Source organism: Molothrus ater, chromosome 1 (assembly GCF_012460135.2).
Source record: "Molothrus ater isolate BHLD 08-10-18 breed brown headed cowbird chromosome 1, BPBGC_Mater_1.1, whole genome shotgun sequence".
In the NCBI taxonomy this organism is placed as follows: Eukaryota; Metazoa; Chordata; class Aves; order Passeriformes; family Icteridae; genus Molothrus; species Molothrus ater.
The window spans coordinates 1,063,041-1,081,869 of record NC_050478.2 but is presented as its reverse complement, the minus strand read 5'-3'; the positions used below and the strand labels follow the sequence as shown (position 1 = coordinate 1,081,869).

Sequence of the window (18,829 nt, the reverse complement as noted above, 5' to 3'; positions counted from 1 at the left end):
GTTTGGGTTTGGGGTTTGGGGTTTGGGGGGCGTCTCGTCTGCAGCGAGCGTGCCAGGATTTCCAGGTGCTCGATCCGGACACAAACTTGACTTGAGAGTAATCCCCACCTGTAAGTTTTTGGGCTGAAGGTCCTGAAGGGTCAGATGTGGCGAGCAAAGACCCCTTGGCCTTGTCCAGAGCCAAGGCCGAGCGGATCCGTCCACCCATCGTCCGTTTTCCTGCGGTTGCACCTTTGGGAAGTGCCGTTGCGGGCTGGAGGAGGGGGCCAGGCTTCGTTGTGACATAAAAACAGACACTTGGAGGACTTGGAAAACCCATCTGCACCTTCTGGGAGCAGCAAAACCACCTGAGCCCTCCCAGGGGCACCAGCAGCGATTTGGGGGGTCCTGGTTGCACAAGGGGTCTCCAAACAGGACAAACACAGTGCTGTCACTTCCAGGAGCTTCTTACACAAGACACCCCCAGTTTCTCGTGCTTTCCTCAGCTTGATGTGGAAAACTTCTCCACAAGAGCCACAGGATGGAGAAACCAGGAAGAGGAAAAGTTCGGTTAAACCAGGATTGTTTGGGCAAGCTCTGGAGAAGGATGGATGGAAACGACTCCAGGCAACAGCCTGAGGGTTTCAAAATGGAAAATAGATTATCAGGATGTCCTTTAAATTAAATATCGAGGTATTTTCCAAGCCTAAGAGGCAGCTGGAACAGAAAGGCTGGGATATTTTAGGAGAGGCAAGGAAAATACTTTGTGAGTTTGTCGTGCTCTGCTAGGAAAGCTCTTTGCCATGGGTTTTGTGCCAGGAAACTTTGGAATGCTGGCAGAGCCAAAGAGCTGCCTGGCAGCATCTTCCGTGCAGCATCAGCCCTTCAGCCCCTGCCCTGCATGGTCCATGATCCCTCTGGAGCTCTCCGTGCCCGGCTCTCCCCGTGCCACCCTGGGCACAGCCATACCTCCTCCGGGCAGGCAGGGCCAGGCAGCTGCCAGGGATTTGGGATCTCCCCCCGTGCCCAGCCCCATCCCGGTGTTCCAGGGGCTGGGAGGAGCTGGATGTGCCCCCCAGCCCCGCTCCTGGTGTCTGCTCCTGCTCCCAGCATCCCTGGGACTGACTCTGGCTGTACATGTGGATGTCTATATTGGGGTACTGTGTATATTTTAGGGTCTATAATGAGCATATCTGGTTATCAATGTGATCTATCAGGACATATCCATTTCTCCCACATCTATCCACTGCTGGCTTCCCAGGAATGGGAATCCTTTGGACTTTTCTGTGCTGCTCAGACTTTAAAAAGGAAAAATAAGAAAAAACACGGTCAGAATGAAGTTGTTGCCTGTGGCATCTTCTCTTCTCCAGGACCCCTCCCGATGGTCTCCATGGGCAGAGGAGGCTCTGGTGAGCTGCTCTCCTGGTGTTCCATTATCCCTTTTCCCTCCCGGCATCTCCCACCTGGGGCTTGTGTCCGTAGGAATGGGAATATTGGAACAAAGACCTTTGGAAGAGCAGCAGCTCCCCTGACCCCAGGGCTGTTCATGGCCCCAGGGTTTCCAGAGTGCTGTTCCCAGGGATCCTGGGAGGCTCAGGTGTCTCCCAGATGTGCTTCACATGATTCCTTCCTCAGGGATTTCTTTGCTTTTCCACTGTGGATGAAGCAAGGAGAAAGGGGAGCTCCTAGCTCCAAAGGCAACAGGAAAATCCTGAATTCTGGGGTAACGAGACCCGCTCACCTGGGGAAGGCAAATTGGAGAGCAGGATGCACACTGTGGAGTCCTTGGTAAACCCTGTGTTCTTGAGTCTAAGGAAAACCTGGGGCTGGGGTGTTTGGATGGATCTGAGCTGGGTGAGAGGGATTTTAAAACCCCAAATCGTGTAAGGAAGCTGGGAGAGGGGAGGGGGCTCCTGGTTCTTCTCTCTCTGGGAAGCAGGAGGATGCTGTGGCTCCCGGCTCGGGAGGAGCAGGATCTCGGTACGACCAGCGTTCCAAGGAACCGGGAGCAGCCACAGGGCAGGGGCCGCGGAGGGGGATCAGCCCTGCCGAGCTCCAGCATCGCCGCATCCCCTGCAGGTCCAGGCGCGTTCCCCCGCGGCACCGGGCCAAGGAAAACAGCGGCAACCCGATCCCTTCCCGCGGGCGGCACGGGAGGGGGCCGCTGTTTACCCTGCCTGGAGCCGCAGCCGGGGGCCCCGAGCCGGAGCCGGGGCTCATTGCCGGACCCATGGCGCTGCTGCTGGGGGCCGTGCTGCTGGCGGCGGGCGCTGCCGTGCCCCCGGCCGTGCCCCCGGCCGTGCCCGCGCCCCGGGAGCTGGCGCGCTCCGTGCTGGAGACGCACGGGCAGGAGCTGCGGCTGCTGCGGCTGCTGGGAGTGGCCAGGACGGTAGGAAAAGGGGTGCGGGGGGTGCTCCCGGCTCGGGCACCATCCCGTGCGGGGCCCCACGGAGCTTTTCTGCCGGCAGAGCTTCGACTGGGGGACCCACTTCAGCATCAACTTCACGGCCCGGCAGCCGCCCTGCCCCAAGCCCGCCCCGGACCCCCGCGGCTGCCGGGGCCGCCCGGGCAGGGTGAGCGTGGGGTGGGACCCCCGAACCCGGGGGATCGGGGGGTCCCCGGCGTGCTGAGGCCGCTGTGTCCGCAGGTGCAGCGCTGCTCGGCCCAGGTGTCCGTGTTCACCTTCCTGCCCGACGTGCCGCTGTCGATGGTGGAGTGCGGCCGGGAGCCGGTGAGGGCTCCGGGAGCGCGTCCCGGGGTGGGACACGCATCCCCCTCACTTCGGGGGGGGTTTTGGCTCTGGAGTGAACGCCCCCCCCCCTTTATTTCTCCCCGCAGCAGCCCGGTGACAGCGCCCAGCCCCGTTCCCCCGGCACCAACCCAGGTCACTCATCCTCCTCATCATCATCCTCCTCCTCATCATCCTCGGGGCCCCCTCCGCGGCCTCGGCCCCCTCCCAGCGCGTCCCTGCAGGGACCGTCCCGCCGCCCCCTGTCCCCAACAGAGCCGCAATAAAGAGATTTCGGGCTCGGACCTGTGCGTGTGTGCGGGTGACGGTTCGGGGCACCCGGGGGGCACCCTCGGCCTTGGGCAACAGCGATGGGGCAACTCTGGGGTTGTGCAACCCCGCGGGCACCGACCTGACACGGGCAACGTGTCACCACCCGAGGGGTGCCGGCCCCCAAACCCCTGAGCCAGGCCAAGGGGCCCCCACAAGGGTGGGGACCCCGAGGGGTTCAGATGCCACCGCCCATCACGGGGACACACGGGGACCCCCCCCCCCCCAAAAGAACGGCCACTCTGCGGCTTGGGGCCGGGCGTTTCCCAAGGGGCAGCCACGGGGCGGGTCCCCAACCTCCCGTGGGGGATAAAAGGGGCCCGGGGGTGGCCGTGGGGACAGCGATGCCGAGCCCGTGGGTGCTGGTGCTGGCGGTGCTGGGGGGGGCCTGCGCCCTCCCCGCCCCGGCGCCCCTCTCCTACACCGAGGCGCTGGCGCTGGCCGTGGATTCCTACAACCAGCAGCCCGAGGTGCAGAACGCCTTCAGGCTGCTCAGCGCGGAGCCCGAGCCCGGCCCGGTGAGTGCCCCCCACGGGTGACACCCCCACCCCACTCGTGGTGCCCGATCGGGGCTGCCCATCCCGACTCTGAGCCTGCCCCGGTGAGTGCCCCCCACCCGGGACCCCCCTTTTGTGACCAGGACCCCAATTCCTGTCCCCCCACTCGGGGTGCACAGTGCCGACACGTGTCACCCACTCGGGACCCCCCAGTTTGTGACCAGGACCCCAATTCCTGTTCCCCCACTCGGGGTGCACAGTGCCGGGGTGCACAGTGCCGACCCGTGAGTGTCACCCACCTGGCACCCCCCATTTGTGGCCAGGACCCCAATTCCTGTCCCTCCACTCGCGGTACCCCACTCAGGGTGTACAGTGACGACCCATGAGTGAGTGCCCCCCACTCGTGACCCCCCATTTGTGTCCCCCTCATGACCCCAATTCCTGTCCCCCCACTCGTGGTATCCTACTCGGAGTGGACAGTGCCGACCCATGAGTGAGTGCCCCCCACCCAGGACCCCCCATTTGTGACCATGACCCCAATTCCTGTCCCCCCAGTCACAGTACCCCACTCGTAAGTGCCCCCCCACTCGTGACCCCCCGTTTGTCACACACCCCTCATGATCCCCCCTTGTCACCGCTCAGCGCTGGCCCTGAGCCCACACCAGTGACTGTCACCCCACTGGTGATCCCTCCTAGTGCCACCCCAGTTGCTGACCCCTCTCCTGTCACCTGCCACCCACGCGTGTCCCCAGGGCGTGGAGCTGAGCTCGCTGCGGAGATTCAACTTCAGCATGATGGAGACGGAGTGCGCCGCCAGCGCCCGCACCAACCCTGACGACTGCGACTTCAAGGAGAATGGGGTGAGGAGGAGGAGGAGGAGGAGGAGCGGGAGGAAGGGGACACGGGCGCCAGCTGCCATCCCCAGGTGACACCGCGTGTCCCCCCAGGCCATCAAGGAGTGCTCGGGGCCGGTGCAGTTCCGGCAGGACTCGCCCGAGATCGACCTGAGCTGCTTCGACGCCTCCTCCGACGTGAGTGGGGGGAGCCGGGGGTGGCAGGGGAGAGGATCCCTGAGGGTCCCTCCCTGCCCCACATCCCCCAAAAGGGACACTCCGGGGGCTCTGCTCCCCCGTGGTGGCTCCAGAGGAGGGTGGGGGTCCTGGGTGGGAGGTTTTAGGTGCAGAGTCCCATGGGTGGGGTCCTGGGTTTGGGTGTGGGGTGCAGGGCCCCAGGTGGGGCATCCTGGGGGGGGTCTGGGCTTGGGGACGTGGGTGGGGTCCCAAGTGTTGGATTCTGGATATGGGGTGCCAAGTGTCCCAGATGTGGGGTCCCTGGTGCGGAGTCCTGGGTGGGATCCTGGGGATTGGGGTCCCTGGTGCGGGGTCCTGGGTGGGTTTCCAGCTGCAGAGGGCCCTGGGTGGGGTCGCGGCTGTGCTCCCAAGGAGGATTCCCACACCCCCGCACCCCCTGACCCCCCCATCCCTCCGGCAGCCGGTTCTGATCCAGCGCGGCCGCTTCGGGCGCTTCCTGAGGAAGGTTCGGCGCTTCCGACCCCGGATCAAGTATGATCTCCACCTGAGGGGCTCCGTGGGGCTGGGCTGAGCAATAATAAAGGAGCCACCGGGAGTGGCCGTGTGGGCACCGCGTCCTCCTGTCTCTGTCACACGGGGAAACTGAGGCACGGCTGGGACACGGGGCTGCTCCGTCCTCAAGGGGACGTGGGGTCGGACTGGGGACAAGGATGGGTTCGCTCTGGGGAGCCCCCAGGACCCCACCCAAAAAAGGGGCCACCGTCAGCCCCAGGGTGTCACTGTCCCCATAGTCATTGTCCCCGTGGTGGCATTGTCCCCACTGCATCTTGTCCCCCCCCCAAACCAGCAGCGATGGCAAAGGGAGGTGGGGGGGACACAGGGGACACTGTGAGCCCTCCAGGGAGCTGCAGGGGAGGGGCTGGGGGGGGTCAGGTCCCGAGGGGACCCCCATGGTGGCTTGGGACAGGGACATTGTGGGTGCAGATTTGGGGGCTCGGGGACCCCTGTGCCCCAAAAGTGGCTGGAGCAGCGTCATGGCTGCAGCCCCCTGGGCGTGTCCCTCCTGTCCCCCCGATATTCCTGTGGGTCTGTACCCCACAAACACCTACAGGCTCCAGGGGACCCCCAAGGTGTCCTGGGGACAGGGAAGGACAATCCCAGGGCTCCAAGTCCCTGCAGGGGGGCGGTGCCAGGAGGAGACCCCGGTGGTGCCCGTGTTGCGCCCATTTTGGGGGAGCTGCTCCTGCTCCCCCGGGACCCTCTGTCACCAGCACCGTCCCCATCCTCGTGTCCCCCTTGTGGTGACAGTGGCAGGGAACGGCACGGCAGGGCCGGGAGGCAGCTGGAGATGGGGAGGGGCTGTCGGGGGTCCTGAGGAGGCAGCACCGGCAGGGGGGTCCCTTTGCCTCTCCACGGCCTTGGAGTGGTGGGGGGACCTCAGAGAGCGCCCCCCACTCGTGACACCCCCCATTCATGACCCCCAGGGTGTTCCCAGCTCTCACAGCTCCTTGGCTGGGCATGGGGGGATTTGGGGGTCCAGGAGAGCTCGGGGGTCCCCATTGGGACGCTCAGGGTGACACCAGGAGTGATGCAGGGACCTTTATTGGCAGTGAAGCACCTGGGGAGGGGACACGGGGAGGGGACACAGGGTGGGGGCACAGGGAGGGGACACAGGGAGGGGGCACAGAGAGGGGACACAGGGAGGGGACACAGGGTGGGGACACAGAGAGGGGACACAGAGAGGGGACACAGGGAGGGGACACAGGGTGGGGACACAGAGAGGGGACACAGAGAGGGGACACAGGGAGGGGACACAGGGTGGGGTCACAGGGAGGGGGCACAGCAGTGTCACCCTTCAGGGTTTGGGTGCCTTGAGGTTGAGCCTGTCCCGGATCCAGATCCGACCGCACTGGAAGAAGCCCCGGAAGCGCTGCTTGACCTTGCCAAAGAAATCCTTGATCTTGGATTTCCAGACTTGGCCAAACTGGGAAAACAAAGAGCAGGGTCAGACTTGGAGGGAGGGATGAGGAAGGGACCTGGGGGACCCCCAGCAGATGGGGGGACACGGAGCCATTCCAGCCCCTTCTCACCACGGCCGGCGCCTTCTCGCAGGAGAGCTCCACCGTGGGCTGCTGCCCCTCCAGGAACACGGAGCCCTGGCACCAGGTCACCGCCTGTGGGGCACAGAGGGGACACAGGAGAGCCCAACCCCCTCGTGCCTCAGTTTCCCCACTGGACAATCCCCAGTTCCCACGGGGACAGAGCCTCACCCCGAGCCAGCGGCTCTTGCAGTTGCTGGTGGCCATTCCCGGTGTCCTGCATGTGGTTTCCTCCAGGGTGAAGCTCAGCTCCTGCCGGCTCTGCAGGTCCGAGGGCTGGGAAAAGGGACAGGATCTATCAGGGATCCACCTCCCCCCAGTGCCCAGCCCCACAACGGGCCAGAACCTGCCCCAAGAATCTGGCCTGGAATGGGTCAGGCTCAGCCCCAAAACGGGGCAGATCCACCCTGGATCCAGCAATGCCCAGCCCTGGAGCTTCCCCTGGGAAGGGAGAGCTCAGCACTCACCCAGCCGGGCCGGGGCTGAGCCTCCCGCAGCCGCAGCACGTAGGGACTGACAGCCCTGGCGTTGAGCAGCTCCACGGCCGCCGCCACCACGTCCCCGTAGCTCAGGGACCGCGGTGGGGACGAGGACAGCGCGGTTCCATCCTGTCCCAGCGTGGCTCCGCGTGGACCTGGTGTGGAGGCTCCAGCCAGCGCCAGCAGCAGCAGCAGCAGCGGTGGCAGCGCTCGGCTCGGCCCCATGGCGCTCCTGGATCCTGGATCCTGGATCCTGCTCCCCAGCGCTTTTATGGGAGCTGCCCTGGGCGTCCCAGGGGCTGGCACAGAGGGACGTTCCAGGGGGATGAATCTGGCCAGGAGCCCGGCCCAGCCCGCTGCAGTGCCCAGGGCCGTGGGGAGGGGTGTGCCGGTCACCGTCGGTCAGCAGGGACACAGGGGTTGGGGTCCCCCTGCCATGTGTGACCCGGGGTGACAGCAAGGACAGGAACAGGGGTGACACACATGGCCTGCCAGATTAAGCTCTTTTCTGACACAGAGATGGGGCAACTGAGAGGTGTTTTAAAAATTTTTATTCTGTTTTCAGTCTCATGTGAAGGGTAAGACAATACAGATGTTATAATTCACGCCATCACAATCAAAAACCAACTATTTCCTAATTACAACACATTATAAGTGTTTCTTGACCTATCAGGTTTTGCTACACCATGCTGTAAATGTTTTAAAGCCAATCATCAAAAATGACGTTTTAATCTTTCATGGTTTTATTTCTCCAAAGTATCCAGTCTCATTTGCAAGGCCATCCTTTAAAACTTGCTCCTAGTTCCATTTCTCTCCCTCAGCAATGTCTGTCCTATTCCGTGGCATTTCTAAGTCAGCATTTCTTGTCTCAGTTTACGTACAGATGCACACACTGTGAGCCTCCTGTCAGAATTTGAGAATTCTCCACAAATCCACTTCCCACATTGGCCATGGATGGTCCAGAGCGTGGTGGGGATGAAAGGTCTGAGCCAGGTGAGGGTCGGGATCTTGTCCCAGGGAACAGGGACAGGACAAGGGGAAACAGCCTCAGGCTGGGCCAGGGGAGACTCAGAGTGGATATTGGGAAAATTCCTTCCCCAAAAAGTCTGTCCAGCCCTGGCACAGCTTCCCTGGGCAGTGCTGGAGTCCCCACTGGTGAAGGGATTTAAAATCCCTGTGCATGTGGCACTTGGGGACACGGTCAGTGGTGGCCTTGGCAGTGCTGGGGACGATTGGGGTATTTTTGGTCTCCAAGGACTTTTCCCCTTGATTCTCTGCAGACAGACGGGGTTTTCCAGCCCAGGGGTGATTTATGGCCTGTCCCCTCTGCAAACAGGGGAGCAGGAAGCTCAGGAGGACACCCAGGATCCTGCCCTGAGAGTGACCCTCGGCTCGGGCCCCCCTGGAGCCACCCAGCAGTGGAAAACATCCTCATAAATCATACGGGGACAGCGACACCGAGGGCTGGCACCTGGAAGTCCCCAGGGAGGGACAGTGTCCGTCACAGCCCTGCAGCAAACCCCACCTGACCCCGGAACATTCCAGGTGCAGCCAGCTCCAACCTTCCATGGAGAAGGGTGGGATCATCCTGCGCCACATCCAGGCTCAGCTCCAGGGATGAGGATCCAACACATCCCTAAGGATTGATTGGTCTCGCTGCTTCCCTTCAAGTCCTTCCCAATTCCTTCCAAACTGTGCCCCGTTCCTTAAAAATTCCCTTAAATTCTGTAATTCCTTCCAAATTCTTCCCCGTTCCTTCCCAGATTCCCTCCAAATTCTTCAATTCCTTCTGAATTTCCTCCAAAATCCTCCCAGCTCCTTCCAAACTCCTCACCTATTCCCTTTTCCCCATGAATCCCACTTAGGATTTAGCAGCAAGAGAAAGAGTTTCAAAATAGATGTAAAATATTTAAATTTCATTTTTAGCTGCCCGTGCCAGCCCTGAGCAGGCACCAAAAAGCCACAAAATCCTTGGGAATAAAAAAGGGAAAACTGAGTGAGTTTTCCTTGGGAAGTTGTGATTCCCAGGACATCCCCCGCCTCTGACAGGGACAGTAAATCCCACCCAGAACCAAACCCCGAGCCCTGAGCTGGGGAAATTCCCTGCTCATAAATCTGATTCGAGGTTTATTTGCCCTTCCCAGGACTGAGCTGTCCCTCCTCATTCCAGAACAGCCCCGGGTTTGTCTGGGAGCCGCTCCCACAGGCAGATCCTGCTCCGACCTGGGCTCTGGAAGGTTCCCAGTCCCAGGCAGGGGCTGGGACTGGATGGGATTTAAGGTCCTTCCAGCCCAGCAGGTCTGGGATGCTGGGATATGGAAGGACGGGCACGGCTGGTCCGTCATGGAATCATCCTGGAGTGCTTGGGTTGGAATGGAGCACAAATCCCATTGCACACCACTCCTGCCATGGGCAGGGACACATCCCACTGCTCCAAGCCCCAGTGTCCAACCTGGCCATGGACACTGCCAGGGATCCAGGGGCAGTGTGAAAAACGCCAATCACTCGGGGTTTTTTAAAATTTTAAAAGTTTAATAGTAATAAAATGATTGTAAAAATAGTGATACAGTTAGAGCAATAATAATTTGGACAATTTGAATTAGGACAATATGAGACAATAGAGACAAAGAGTTACGGAGAGTCCCGGTACCTTTTTCTGGGCAGGACGAGCCCAAAAGACCCCAAAAAAGGACACCCATTAACAAAGGGTTAACCTTTAAAAACAACAGCCTGTTGCATATTCATACACCTCGTCCATGATGCATAAATTCCATTCAAACCCAGGATTCTGTCTGGTCATCAGCAACTTCTTCCTCTGAACCCTAACAGCGCCTTCGATTTCGAGGTGGGAAGAAGTTTGTTTCTTCTGATAAGAGGGCAATAAATTCTTTTTCTCTGAAAGATTTAGGTGTCCTGCGGCTGCTATCTCACTGGGAGACCTTTCTTTAAAAAAAGAATCTTACATAGCACAGTTTCTATTTTAACTTTTTTTAATAACCTAAAACTATACTTAACACACTACTTAAGAGATTTATTATAGCATTACTTCCTAACCCACAACACATATAATATTCATTTTAATATTTGTGAAAAGCCAATCATAAAATACACATTTTTCACAGGCAGCCACAGCTGCTCTGGGAATTCCATCCCAGCCAGGAATTCCCAATTCCCAATCTCCCATCCATCCCTGCCCTCTGGCAGTGGGAGCCATTCCCTGTGTCCTGTCCCTCCATGCCTTGTCCCCAGTCCCTCTCCAGCTCTCCTGGAGCCCCTCCAGGCCCTGCCAGGGGCTCTGAGCTCTCCCTGGAGCTTCTCCTCTCCAGAGGAACATTCCCAGCTCTCCCAGCCTGGCTCCAGCCCTGCAGCAGCTCCGGGCCTCCTCTGGATCTCTCCGTGTCCCCGCCAGGTCCCTGCCCGGTCCCTGTTTCCCGATCCGGGCCCGTCCCCGGTTTCCACGGCAACGGCACCGCCCTGATCATCATGGCAACCCCGCGGAGGGGGCGTGGTCACGTCGGTCAATGCGCGCTGGCGCTTCCGCGTTAGGCCACGCCCCGTCGTAGCCTCGCGCCTTGACCCGGAAGTGGCGCGTTCCCGCTCTCACTGGGCGCCGCCATGTTGGGAGGCCGCACATCATCCGGGCAGCGAGGAGGGCGCTGTGATTGGCGGAGCGCGGCACGTGACGTGCAGCTCGCACCGCGATTGGGCGGTGGTGCCGCCGCTTCCGCGCGGGGCGGGTCGGGGGTCCTGGGGGGAACCCGGGATGGGGGAAGGTAACGGGGAGCCCCGGCCCTCAAAACACAGCGGGACACAGCGGCTCCCGAGACATTTCACCGGCTTTATTGGCTTTAAAGTCCCATTTCACTGTCCGCCAGCACTGAAAGGCAGGAATGTCCTTACAGGAATTGCAGAGTCATGGAATTGCTTAGATTAACAAAGCCTCAGAGATGACCAGTCCAAGCCCAGCACTGCCCCGTGTCCCCAAGTGCCACCTCCACAGGGCTTTTCAGTCCCTCCAGGGATGGGGACTCCATCCTGCCCTGGGCAGCTGGGCCAGGGCTCAATAGCCCCTTCCAAGAGGAACATTCCCAATATCCACCTGAACCTGCCCCTGGGGCTGTTCCCTCTTGTCCTGTTCCCTGGGAACAGAGCCCAACCCCTCCTGGCTCCAACCTTCCTCCTTCCAGGGAATTGCAGGAGCCAGAAGGTGCCCCCTGAGCCTCCTCTTCTCCAGGGTGAGCCCCTCCAGCTCCCTCAGAAGGATTTGGGATCTAGGAGGAGAATGCTGAAAGCCCCAAAGTCAGCACCCCCCAGCTGTCAGGAACATCCCGCTGCCAAAACCAGCAGCAGCCACGGCAGGAGCATCCCAAATTCAGGCATCCCAGATTTTCCCCAGGCCACCCCCAGCTCCATGGAGAACTGGGAAAGGGAATGGATCCACGGTGCTCTGTTTGTTTGAATTTGTTGGAGCTTCCTTCTGTCCCCATAACAGCACCTGGCCCCTGGAAGGGCATTGGAGAATATGCCAGAAATCACCTTTTCCTTGTCATGATCCAATTCCAGAGGTTCCAAAAGCTGCTGGGAATTCAGGCCAGGCTGGATTTCCCAGGAAAATGCTTCCACACGACTGCAAATAAACCTTCCTTTGTCCTTCCCCATATCCACCCCTCCACCCAACCCAACCCAACTCTCCCTGGGACAACTTGAGACTGTTTCCCCTCATCCTGTCCTTTTTCCTTGGGAGTGTTGGCAACTACACAGTGTTTAAAATGTATTTTATTTCTCTAGTCAGGCTCAGTTTATCTTTGCCTTAGAGAAGGGAATTAGAAGAATATTTTTTGAGGGTATTGTTCCCATCTGTGAGGCCTGATAAATTTAACATCTCAACAAACAGGGAATAGCCCAAAAGACACCCAAAAAGATAACCATCAGGAAGCATTGAAGAACATCTACCCCAGACCCCTGGGGCTGGAAAAGGCTGATAAAGATATTTGTCAGGGCCTAATAAACATCAGAGACAAAAAAACCCCAGTCCAATAAGAAATCAAATTCTGAGAACTCTGCAATTTGGAACCAATGAGCATTGAATCAATGGATTTCTGTGGGTTTTAGACTGGATAAAGTTTGGGGAAAATTGAGTAAAATTCACCTGCCATGGGATGATTTTCTCTGCATGCCAGGGCCACATGTGGGTGAAATAATTTCTGTTGCACATCCCAGCCAGAAACAAGGCAGTGCCTTGTCTAACACCAAAAACGTTGTTGAAGGGTTTTTGTTTTTCCCATTGTTTTGGTGACAGGAGCACAGCCCAACCCCTGGCTAGTTTTTAGAGATGGATTTAACATCCCTTCCAACCCAAGCCATTCCAGGATTTCAGGATCCCATGCTCACTTTTCCTTCTTTCCTCCTTTGAGCCACACAAACCCTCCCCTTTCCCACTGCTTTTCTCCAAAGCCTCTCAATCAATCCAAGTTCAGGGCAGGCCTCACATTCCCAGTTTCCTCTCCCCCAATCCACCTCTGCCACGTTTCTCCTCCCTAACCCCCTGGAACTGGGAGGGATTGAGTGCTGTGCCTCAGTGAATCCAATCCCAGTTTCCCCCCGGGAGTCAGAGCTTCTTCATCTCTGTCAAGTTGTCGATCTGGATGATGATGGGCCAGATGGTCTTCCCTTGGGGGACCCCCTGGAGCTCCAACTTCTGGCACATGGAGTCCAGAATGTACCTGATCGCCTTCAGCACATTCCGGAACACGTCCTGGAGCGACACCTCCGGCAATTTCTGGGCTTCTGTGCATCCTTCAAGCTCCTGACTGGCACCTGGATGCTCCAGAGGCTTCGCTCCCTTCCCCACCCCTGCATCCAGGCTTAGGGCAGGGGGTGACCCTCCAGTTCCCAAAATCTCCTCCGGGGCATGTTGTGTGTCCAATGTCACCCCCTCAGCATTCCCAGCGCTCTGGAGCTGGCACGGCGCGGCCTGCATCCGTAGGGGGACAAACCCCGGGGTTCGTCCCCTGCGCGGCACCGCCGCTGGAGCTGGAGCGGTCTCTCCACGGAAACCCCAACCTCCAGTAGGGCTGATAGCGCCGCAGGATCTCCCTGGCTCTCCGGAACGTCCTGCGCCAGCGGCATCGACACGACGCCAGCTGGCGCCGCACGGCCCGGAAGGAGCTGACCTCACGTTTCCTCCCAGCCTTGCGGTTCCTCCCGGACTTGCTTCTCCTCCTGCCCTCGCGGCTCCCCCCGGCCTCGCGACTCCCCCCGGCCTCGCGACTCCCCCCGGCCTCGCGGCTCCCCCTGGCCTCGTGGCTCCCCCGGCCTCGTGGCTCCCCTCGGCCTGGAGCTGCTGGCAGTAGTTGTGTTCCCACAGGGAGCAGGGCTGGGGGGCGCAGGGCGTGCCCGGCTCGCTCCGGAGGCAGTAGCCGTGGTCCTTTGCTGCTGCCGCTCGCAGCTCCTCCACCCGCAGCGCCCGGGTTCCTGGGAGAAGCGTCGCCTCTCCCAAGCTCTGTCTGTGGTTTTGGGCATTCCTGTGATTCCTCTGCCCAGGGCCATCCCACAGCTGTTCCCAAGGATGCAGCCTCTGCTGTTCCATCATGGAATGAAGCGGGAATGTCTTACGGTGAGTTAGGTCTTCCATGAGTTCAGGTTTATCCTCCACTTCCTCCTTCACAGACCATGGCTGGGTTTGGCTCCCCACTCCACTGTCTGCTTCCGACGGGACTTCGCTCCTTCCCTTGTGACAGCCAAACTTCTTCTGGAAGTTCCTGTCCTGGAGACACCACAGCGTGCTCCATCCTGCTGGGAGAGAGGTGGGAAGGGGTTGGATCCTTCCTGACTGGAGCAGGGAGAAGAACATCCCTTCTTCCCAGTCCAGGACTATCCGGGCTCCACATCCCAACCTCTGCCAGATATCAGGGGAGCCCCACAGTGGGAGAAGCCCTGGGAGTGGCCCAGGGATGGGGCTGGCACAGGAGGGAGCAAGACTCACCTGGACACAAGGTCTCCAGACCCTGGCACCCACTGGATCTGGGCCACCAGTCAGAGGAAGGCTCCTCCAGCCAGCTCTCAGTGTGTCCTGCAGGGAAGACAGCAGATGTCACCAGCCAGGCTGGAAATCCTCGCTCTCCATGGCCATGGGAATGAAGGAAGAGCCCTGTCCTTGTCCCCACCAGTACTCCTGACTTCTCCATAGCCATGGGGATGGAGCAGGAAGGCCTCACCCCATCCTGGATGCGGATTCCATCCCTCAGGGTCGGGATATTGCTGTTCACCTGGGGATGAGCAGACCCACGGCTCTTCCCCGCGCTCCAGCCGGTGCAGGACGTCGGGCTTGGGGCCTGGATAACCTGGGAATGGACAGAGGGCGTTGGACTGTCCCTGATCACAGGAAAACCAAGGACTGGGACACCCCAGCTGTGCCTCACCATGCATAGAAGCAGCTCTGGGATGTGGGAAAAGCGAGGGAGAAATCAGAGCTGCCAGACAGGGATTTATTCCTGAGAGCCCTGATGGAAGTGTGGGAAGTTCCACAGCTTCCCAGTTCCACTGACAGGCTTTCCCAGAGAGGGAATGTCTCCTGCTCATCCCAGGGGTGAGACATCCCACCATGCTCCCTGATCTTAGGGAATCATTTCAGGGGTGCTCAAACCCAGACCCAAATCCTGCCTTTTCCAGCACTAAACTCCCTGATCAGCCCCTAAAAAGGAAAACTCCTCACAGGAAGGGTTGTCCAGCCCTGGAGGGATTGGAAAGTTGTGAGGATGAGGCACTTGGAGACATGGATTAGTGGTGGCCTTGGCAGTGTTGGGGAATTGTTGGACTCGGCCACCTCCAAGGCCTTTTCTGACCTCAGCCACTGTGGGATTCTGGGATTCAGCGCTCTGAAAGCCACTGGGGTGGGATCTGAGGGAAGGCCTGCCCGGGGCAGTTCCCAGGATTACCCAGGGAGGTCAGCAGCTCGTAGGTGTCGGACACGACGTCTCGGTACAGCTCCCGCTGCCCCTCCGTGAGCGCGTCCCATTCGGCCCGGCTCAGCAACACCGCCACGTCCTCGAAGGCCATCGGCTCCTGCCACTGGATCAGGGATCACAGCTTCTTCAGGGATCAAATCCTCCCTTCAGGGATCACACCCTCCCTCAGGGATCAACTCCTTCCCTCAGGGATCAACTCCTTCCCTCAGGGATCACACCTTCCCTCACAGATCTAATCCTCCCTCAGGGATCACAGCTTCCCCTCAGGGATCTAATCCTCCTTCGTGGATCAAATCCTCCCTCAGGAATCACACCTTCCCTCACGGATCTAATACTCCCTCAGATATCACACCCTCCCTCAGGGATCACACCTCCCTCAGGGATCAACTCCTTCCTCAGGGATCACAGCTTACCTCAGGGATCAACTCCTCCCTCACTGATCTAACCCTCCCTCAGGGATCACACCTTCTCTCACGGATCACAGCTTCCCTTATGGATCTAATCCTCCCTCAGAGATCACACTTTCCCTCAGGGATCAACTCCTTCCCTCAGGGATCACAGCCTCCCTCAGGGATCACACCCTCCCTCACGGATCTAATCCTCCCTCACGGATCACACTTCCCTCAGGGATCACACCCTCCCTCCCAGCAGGAGAAGCCTTTCCCAGCCCCAAGGAGCTCCCAGGACATGAGGCCATGGATGGGGCTGTCCCAGGAAGGTGTGTTCCCCACTGGGGTGGGAATTATGGATCTGGAAGAAGGACAGGCTGGAATCCAGTGCCAAACACCGCAATCCAGCACCTTGGGATGTGTTTTACCGTTCCTCCGTGATCCCATGGGATTGGGGTTGTCCAGGAGCCCAGGTCACCTGGAGCTGAGCTGGGGGACATTCCCAGAGGCCCCTGTGACCCCCAGGGCCCATCCCAGGAAATCCCTCGGGAGCGATCCCAGTGGGGATGGAGGAATAGGGGCAGAGAGAAGGAGGGGAGAGATGGGGGGGGAAATGTGGGGCTGAGAGGGGTTTTGGGGTGGGGGGTGACGGGGGTGGGACTGGGGACGTGGAATGGGGGTTTTAGGGGCTGATGCGGATTTGGGGAGCGATGGGGATTTTGGGGGGTGACGGGGTAGGGAGGGATGGGGTGGGGGTGATGGGGTGGGGGTGACGGGGGGTCCTTAGGGCGGAATTTCATGGCGGGGGGGGGGGGCAGTGGAGGGGGTGATGGGGTGGGATCGGGCGTGTGATGGGGGTGATTTGGGAGATGATTTGGGGTTTCGGGGTGAGGCTGGGGGGGTGATGAGGGTGGAGGGGTCCTTGACCATCGGAGGCCGAGCCCCGCCAGCAGCTGCCGAGGGGGCACTGCGGGACCCCCCCTAGATGCGGGGAGGGTCGGTGGTCCGCACATCGAGGGCGGCCCGGGGCTTCCCCCGGCAGCTCCCGGCTCCTACCTGCGCCTGCCCCGCCATGGCGGCCGGGGGGCCCCGCGGGTCTCGGGGTGCCCGGGCGGGTCCCGGTGCCTCCCGCCGCCTCTCCCGCACGCGCTTCCGGTGCAGGCCCCGCCCACAGCGGAAGTGCCGCCATGGCCCAGCCGGAAGCACCGCCCCGGAAGCGCCGCCGTGACCCCGGCACGTGAGCCGGGGCCGGGGCCAGGGGTCAGATCCCAACGGGAAGCGGAATGGGAACGGGAACGCGGCCCGGCCCTTCCCGGGAGGGATCGTCCCGGTGCCCCTCCCCTGAGGGACAGGGACACCGGGACTCTCCCTGTTCCCTGCTAGCGCAGGCCGAGCCCTTCCCGGATCCAGCCCGCTCCAATCCCGTTTGGCCTCCAGAGTCACCGATTCTCCCGAAATCCCAAATTTAGCGTGAGAATCCTCAGGTTTTCCACCAGAGATCTCTCAGATCTGGTCCCGACTCTGGGATTTCCCATGGCCTTGCCCGAGGCCTGCGCTCATGTTCCCCGCTGCCCACACATCCCTCCTGGATTTGCCTCCTCCAGATTTCCCTCTTCTCCTGGATAAATTTCCATCGATTCTGTATATCCCGTGTGCAGCTTGTTCATGATTCCCTTCCCACCAACCCCCTGCAAGCAGTCTACCCCCTGGAATTCCCTATGGAATTCCTCTGCCCTGCCTGGACCCTTCATGTCTGTGCCACCAAAAGCCAGAAATTTGCAATGAATCAAATTCCATCGTATCCTAAGGATCCTCAGGAGTGGCCAGGACTAATTCCTCATCACTAAACGGATACAGCAAGCCTGGTTTGGTTTAACAACAATCCCAGAGCCTGGAATTGTGGGGTTATTGCAGCTACAGGAGCAGGATCTGGAATTGCTGTTGGCAGGATGATCCTTAAATCCCCTCCCAGCCCAGGCCATGCCAGCATTCCAGGACCTCATAAGAGGGGTGCAGCAAGAGCAGGACCCCAAGGCAGAGTTTTGGAGAGAAGTTTCCTCCAGCCCATCCCTTATCCAGACCCAGACCTTTCCCCTCCCTGTGCCCGGCAGCTCCGGCCCCGAGTGACCTTTCCGGGGTCACCGTGGTGACATCGGGGCCAATGTCCAGGCGGGGCCCGGCACAGCCGCGGGGACACCATGAGGCTGTGGCTGCTCTGTGCTGTGGCCGTGGCCGTGGCCGTGGCCGTGGCTGGGGTGGCCGGAGCTGAGCACGGCGGCTCCGGGATGGCAGCACGCGGGAGAGAGGTCAGTGCTGTGCGGAGAGGGGTACAACCGGGAATAACGGGACCGGGAATGCCGGAGCTGGGCACGGCCCTGGCTCCGCGAGCAGCAGCCCCTGCCCCCTCCCGCCCCTCGGGGCTGTCCCGGCACCGAACCCGGGCAAATCCCGGGGTGAAGCTTTTCCAGCCTCCCTGTCCCTGCGGGGATGGGCTCGGCACTCCCGGGGCCCCCGCAGCCTCGGGAGATCCCGGGGGGATCACCGGCATTCCCGGTCCTGCCCGCATTCCCCGCTGCGCTCCGGGAGATGCCGATCCCAGCCTTCCCCCTGCAGGGCCGGCGGCGACCGCACAGACCCTGCTCCGGCTGCTTCTCCGTGCTGAGCGAGGTGAGCCGGGATGCGGGAATGCGGGAATGCGGGAATGGGGCCGGGGGACGGGGCTCCCACACCCGCTTGTGTCCCGCAGGAGTCGCAGTCCATGCCCTGGAATTCCCGGGAGGAGGAGGCGGCTCAGCCGGGCAGGCGGGCACGGAGCGGGAAGGGACTGGAGGTACCGGAGCGTGCCCGGGGCTGCCCCGGAATGGGGTGGGAATGGAGATTGGCGTGGGATGGGGATGGGGATGGGGTGGGGTTGGAATGGGGACGGGAAGGGACGGGATGGGATGGGGGTGGAATGGGAAAAGGACGGGACGGAATGGGATGGGACGGGACGGGGTGGGATGGGATAGGATCTCCCTCTCCCTGGCTCCGTGTGACGCCGCGCTCACTCCTGCAGGGCAGAACCCGGAGGGAGAGCCCGGAGCCGGCCCAGCCCGCCGGACACGCCGGGCGCATCCCGCTGCTGTGAGAGGTGACAACGGAGCCCCGGCAGGAACCCGGGCCCGGCGGGGACCCCCCGGCAGCCCCCGCGGGGCCTTGCAGCAGTCATCGAGCAGCCGAGAGCGCGGCGGGAGCGATGCCGGAGCCTGGGAATGCCGCTGGACACCGGGAGCAGCCCCACGGCAGCAGAGAGCTCAGCTCCCCGACTGCGCTGAGCCCTCCGCCCTTCCT

The 18,829-nt window shown here is 60.7% G+C and overlaps 4 protein-coding genes across 8 annotated transcripts; 2 read left to right on the top strand and 2 right to left on the bottom strand.

The window, feature by feature from the left end:
• Positions 1-2: 2 nt before the first annotated feature.
• On the top strand, positions 3-3,012 carry LOC118684401 (collagen alpha-1(II) chain-like). Of its 5 annotated transcripts, none has more exons than XM_054517356.1 (4): positions 3-1,388; positions 2,448-2,552; positions 2,627-2,710; positions 2,818-3,012. In XM_054517356.1, exons 1-4 carry the CDS (start codon positions 1,314-1,316, stop codon positions 2,992-2,994), a joined length of 441 nt encoding a protein of 146 aa, XP_054373331.1. In that variant the 5' UTR covers positions 3-1,313; the 3' UTR covers positions 2,995-3,012. The 5 variants fall into 5 exon arrangements, with proteins under 5 accessions (XP_054373331.1, XP_054373336.1, XP_054373329.1 ...); XM_054517361.1 differs by having other exon boundaries at positions 3-1,767; XM_054517354.1 differs by having other exon boundaries at positions 2,448-2,710.
• A 369-nt stretch (positions 3,013-3,381) lies between these two features.
• Positions 3,382-5,136, top strand: CAMP (cathelicidin antimicrobial peptide). The gene is made up of 4 exons (XM_036379239.1): positions 3,382-3,555; positions 4,287-4,394; positions 4,482-4,565; positions 5,026-5,136. Exons 1-4 carry the CDS (start codon positions 3,382-3,384, stop codon positions 5,134-5,136), a joined length of 477 nt encoding a protein of 158 aa, XP_036235132.1.
• A 1,284-nt stretch (positions 5,137-6,420) lies between these two features.
• LOC118695229 (cathelicidin-B1-like) lies at positions 6,421-7,368 on the bottom strand. The gene is made up of 4 exons (XM_036396687.1): positions 7,132-7,368; positions 6,836-6,940; positions 6,656-6,739; positions 6,421-6,549 (listed from the first exon to the last, which is right to left on the bottom strand). Exons 1-4 carry the CDS (start codon positions 7,366-7,368, stop codon positions 6,421-6,423), a joined length of 555 nt encoding a protein of 184 aa, XP_036252580.1.
• A 5,383-nt stretch (positions 7,369-12,751) lies between these two features.
• Positions 12,752-16,605, bottom strand: LOC118695239 (uncharacterized). Its single transcript, XM_036396699.1, has 7 exons — positions 16,556-16,605; positions 15,081-15,213; positions 14,412-14,486; positions 14,129-14,215; positions 13,443-13,935; positions 13,140-13,365; positions 12,752-12,898 (listed from the first exon to the last, which is right to left on the bottom strand). The coding sequence occupies exons 1-7, from the start codon at positions 16,571-16,573 to the stop codon at positions 12,752-12,754; spliced, it is 1,179 nt and encodes a 392-aa protein (XP_036252592.1). The 5' UTR covers positions 16,574-16,605.
• Between the last annotated feature and the right edge of the window lie 2,224 nt (positions 16,606-18,829).

Bases quoted from the DNA above. Each gene is read 5' to 3' on its own strand.
- LOC118684401 (XM_054517353.1), top strand. From the start codon at position 881: ATGGTCCATGATCCCTCTGGAGCTCTCCGTGCCCGGCTCTCCCCGTGC. The intron at 1,768-2,058 runs GTAAACCCTGTG...CATCCCCTGCAG, and splicing joins TGCACACTGTGGAGTCCTTG to GTCCAGGCGCGTTCCCCCGC. The intron at 2,711-2,817 runs GTGAGGGCTCCG...TTCTCCCCGCAG, and splicing joins TGGAGTGCGGCCGGGAGCCG to CAGCCCGGTGACAGCGCCCA.
- CAMP (XM_036379239.1), top strand. From the start codon at position 3,382: ATGCCGAGCCCGTGGGTGCTGGTGCTGGCGGTGCTGGGGGGGGCCTGC. The intron at 4,395-4,481 runs GTGAGGAGGAGG...GTGTCCCCCCAG, and splicing joins GCGACTTCAAGGAGAATGGG to GCCATCAAGGAGTGCTCGGG. The intron at 4,566-5,025 runs GTGAGTGGGGGG...TCCCTCCGGCAG, and splicing joins GCTTCGACGCCTCCTCCGAC to CCGGTTCTGATCCAGCGCGG.
- LOC118695229 (XM_036396687.1), bottom strand. From the start codon at position 7,368: ATGGGGCCGAGCCGAGCGCTGCCACCGCTGCTGCTGCTGCTGCTGGCG. The intron at 6,941-7,131 runs GTGAGTGCTGAG...CCCTTTTCCCAG, and splicing joins CTCAGCCCCGGCCCGGCTGG to CCCTCGGACCTGCAGAGCCG. The intron at 6,740-6,835 runs GTGAGGCTCTGT...TGTGCCCCACAG, and splicing joins GCAAGAGCCGCTGGCTCGGG to GCGGTGACCTGGTGCCAGGG.
- LOC118695239 (XM_036396699.1), bottom strand. The intron at 14,216-14,411 runs GTGAACAGCAAT...TCTTCCCTGCAG, and splicing joins GTGGGTCTGCTCATCCCCAG to GACACACTGAGAGCTGGCTG. The intron at 13,366-13,442 runs GCCAGGGGGAGC...CCGCGAGGGCAG, and splicing joins GAGGCCGGGGGAGCCACGAG to GAGGAGAAGCAAGTCCGGGA.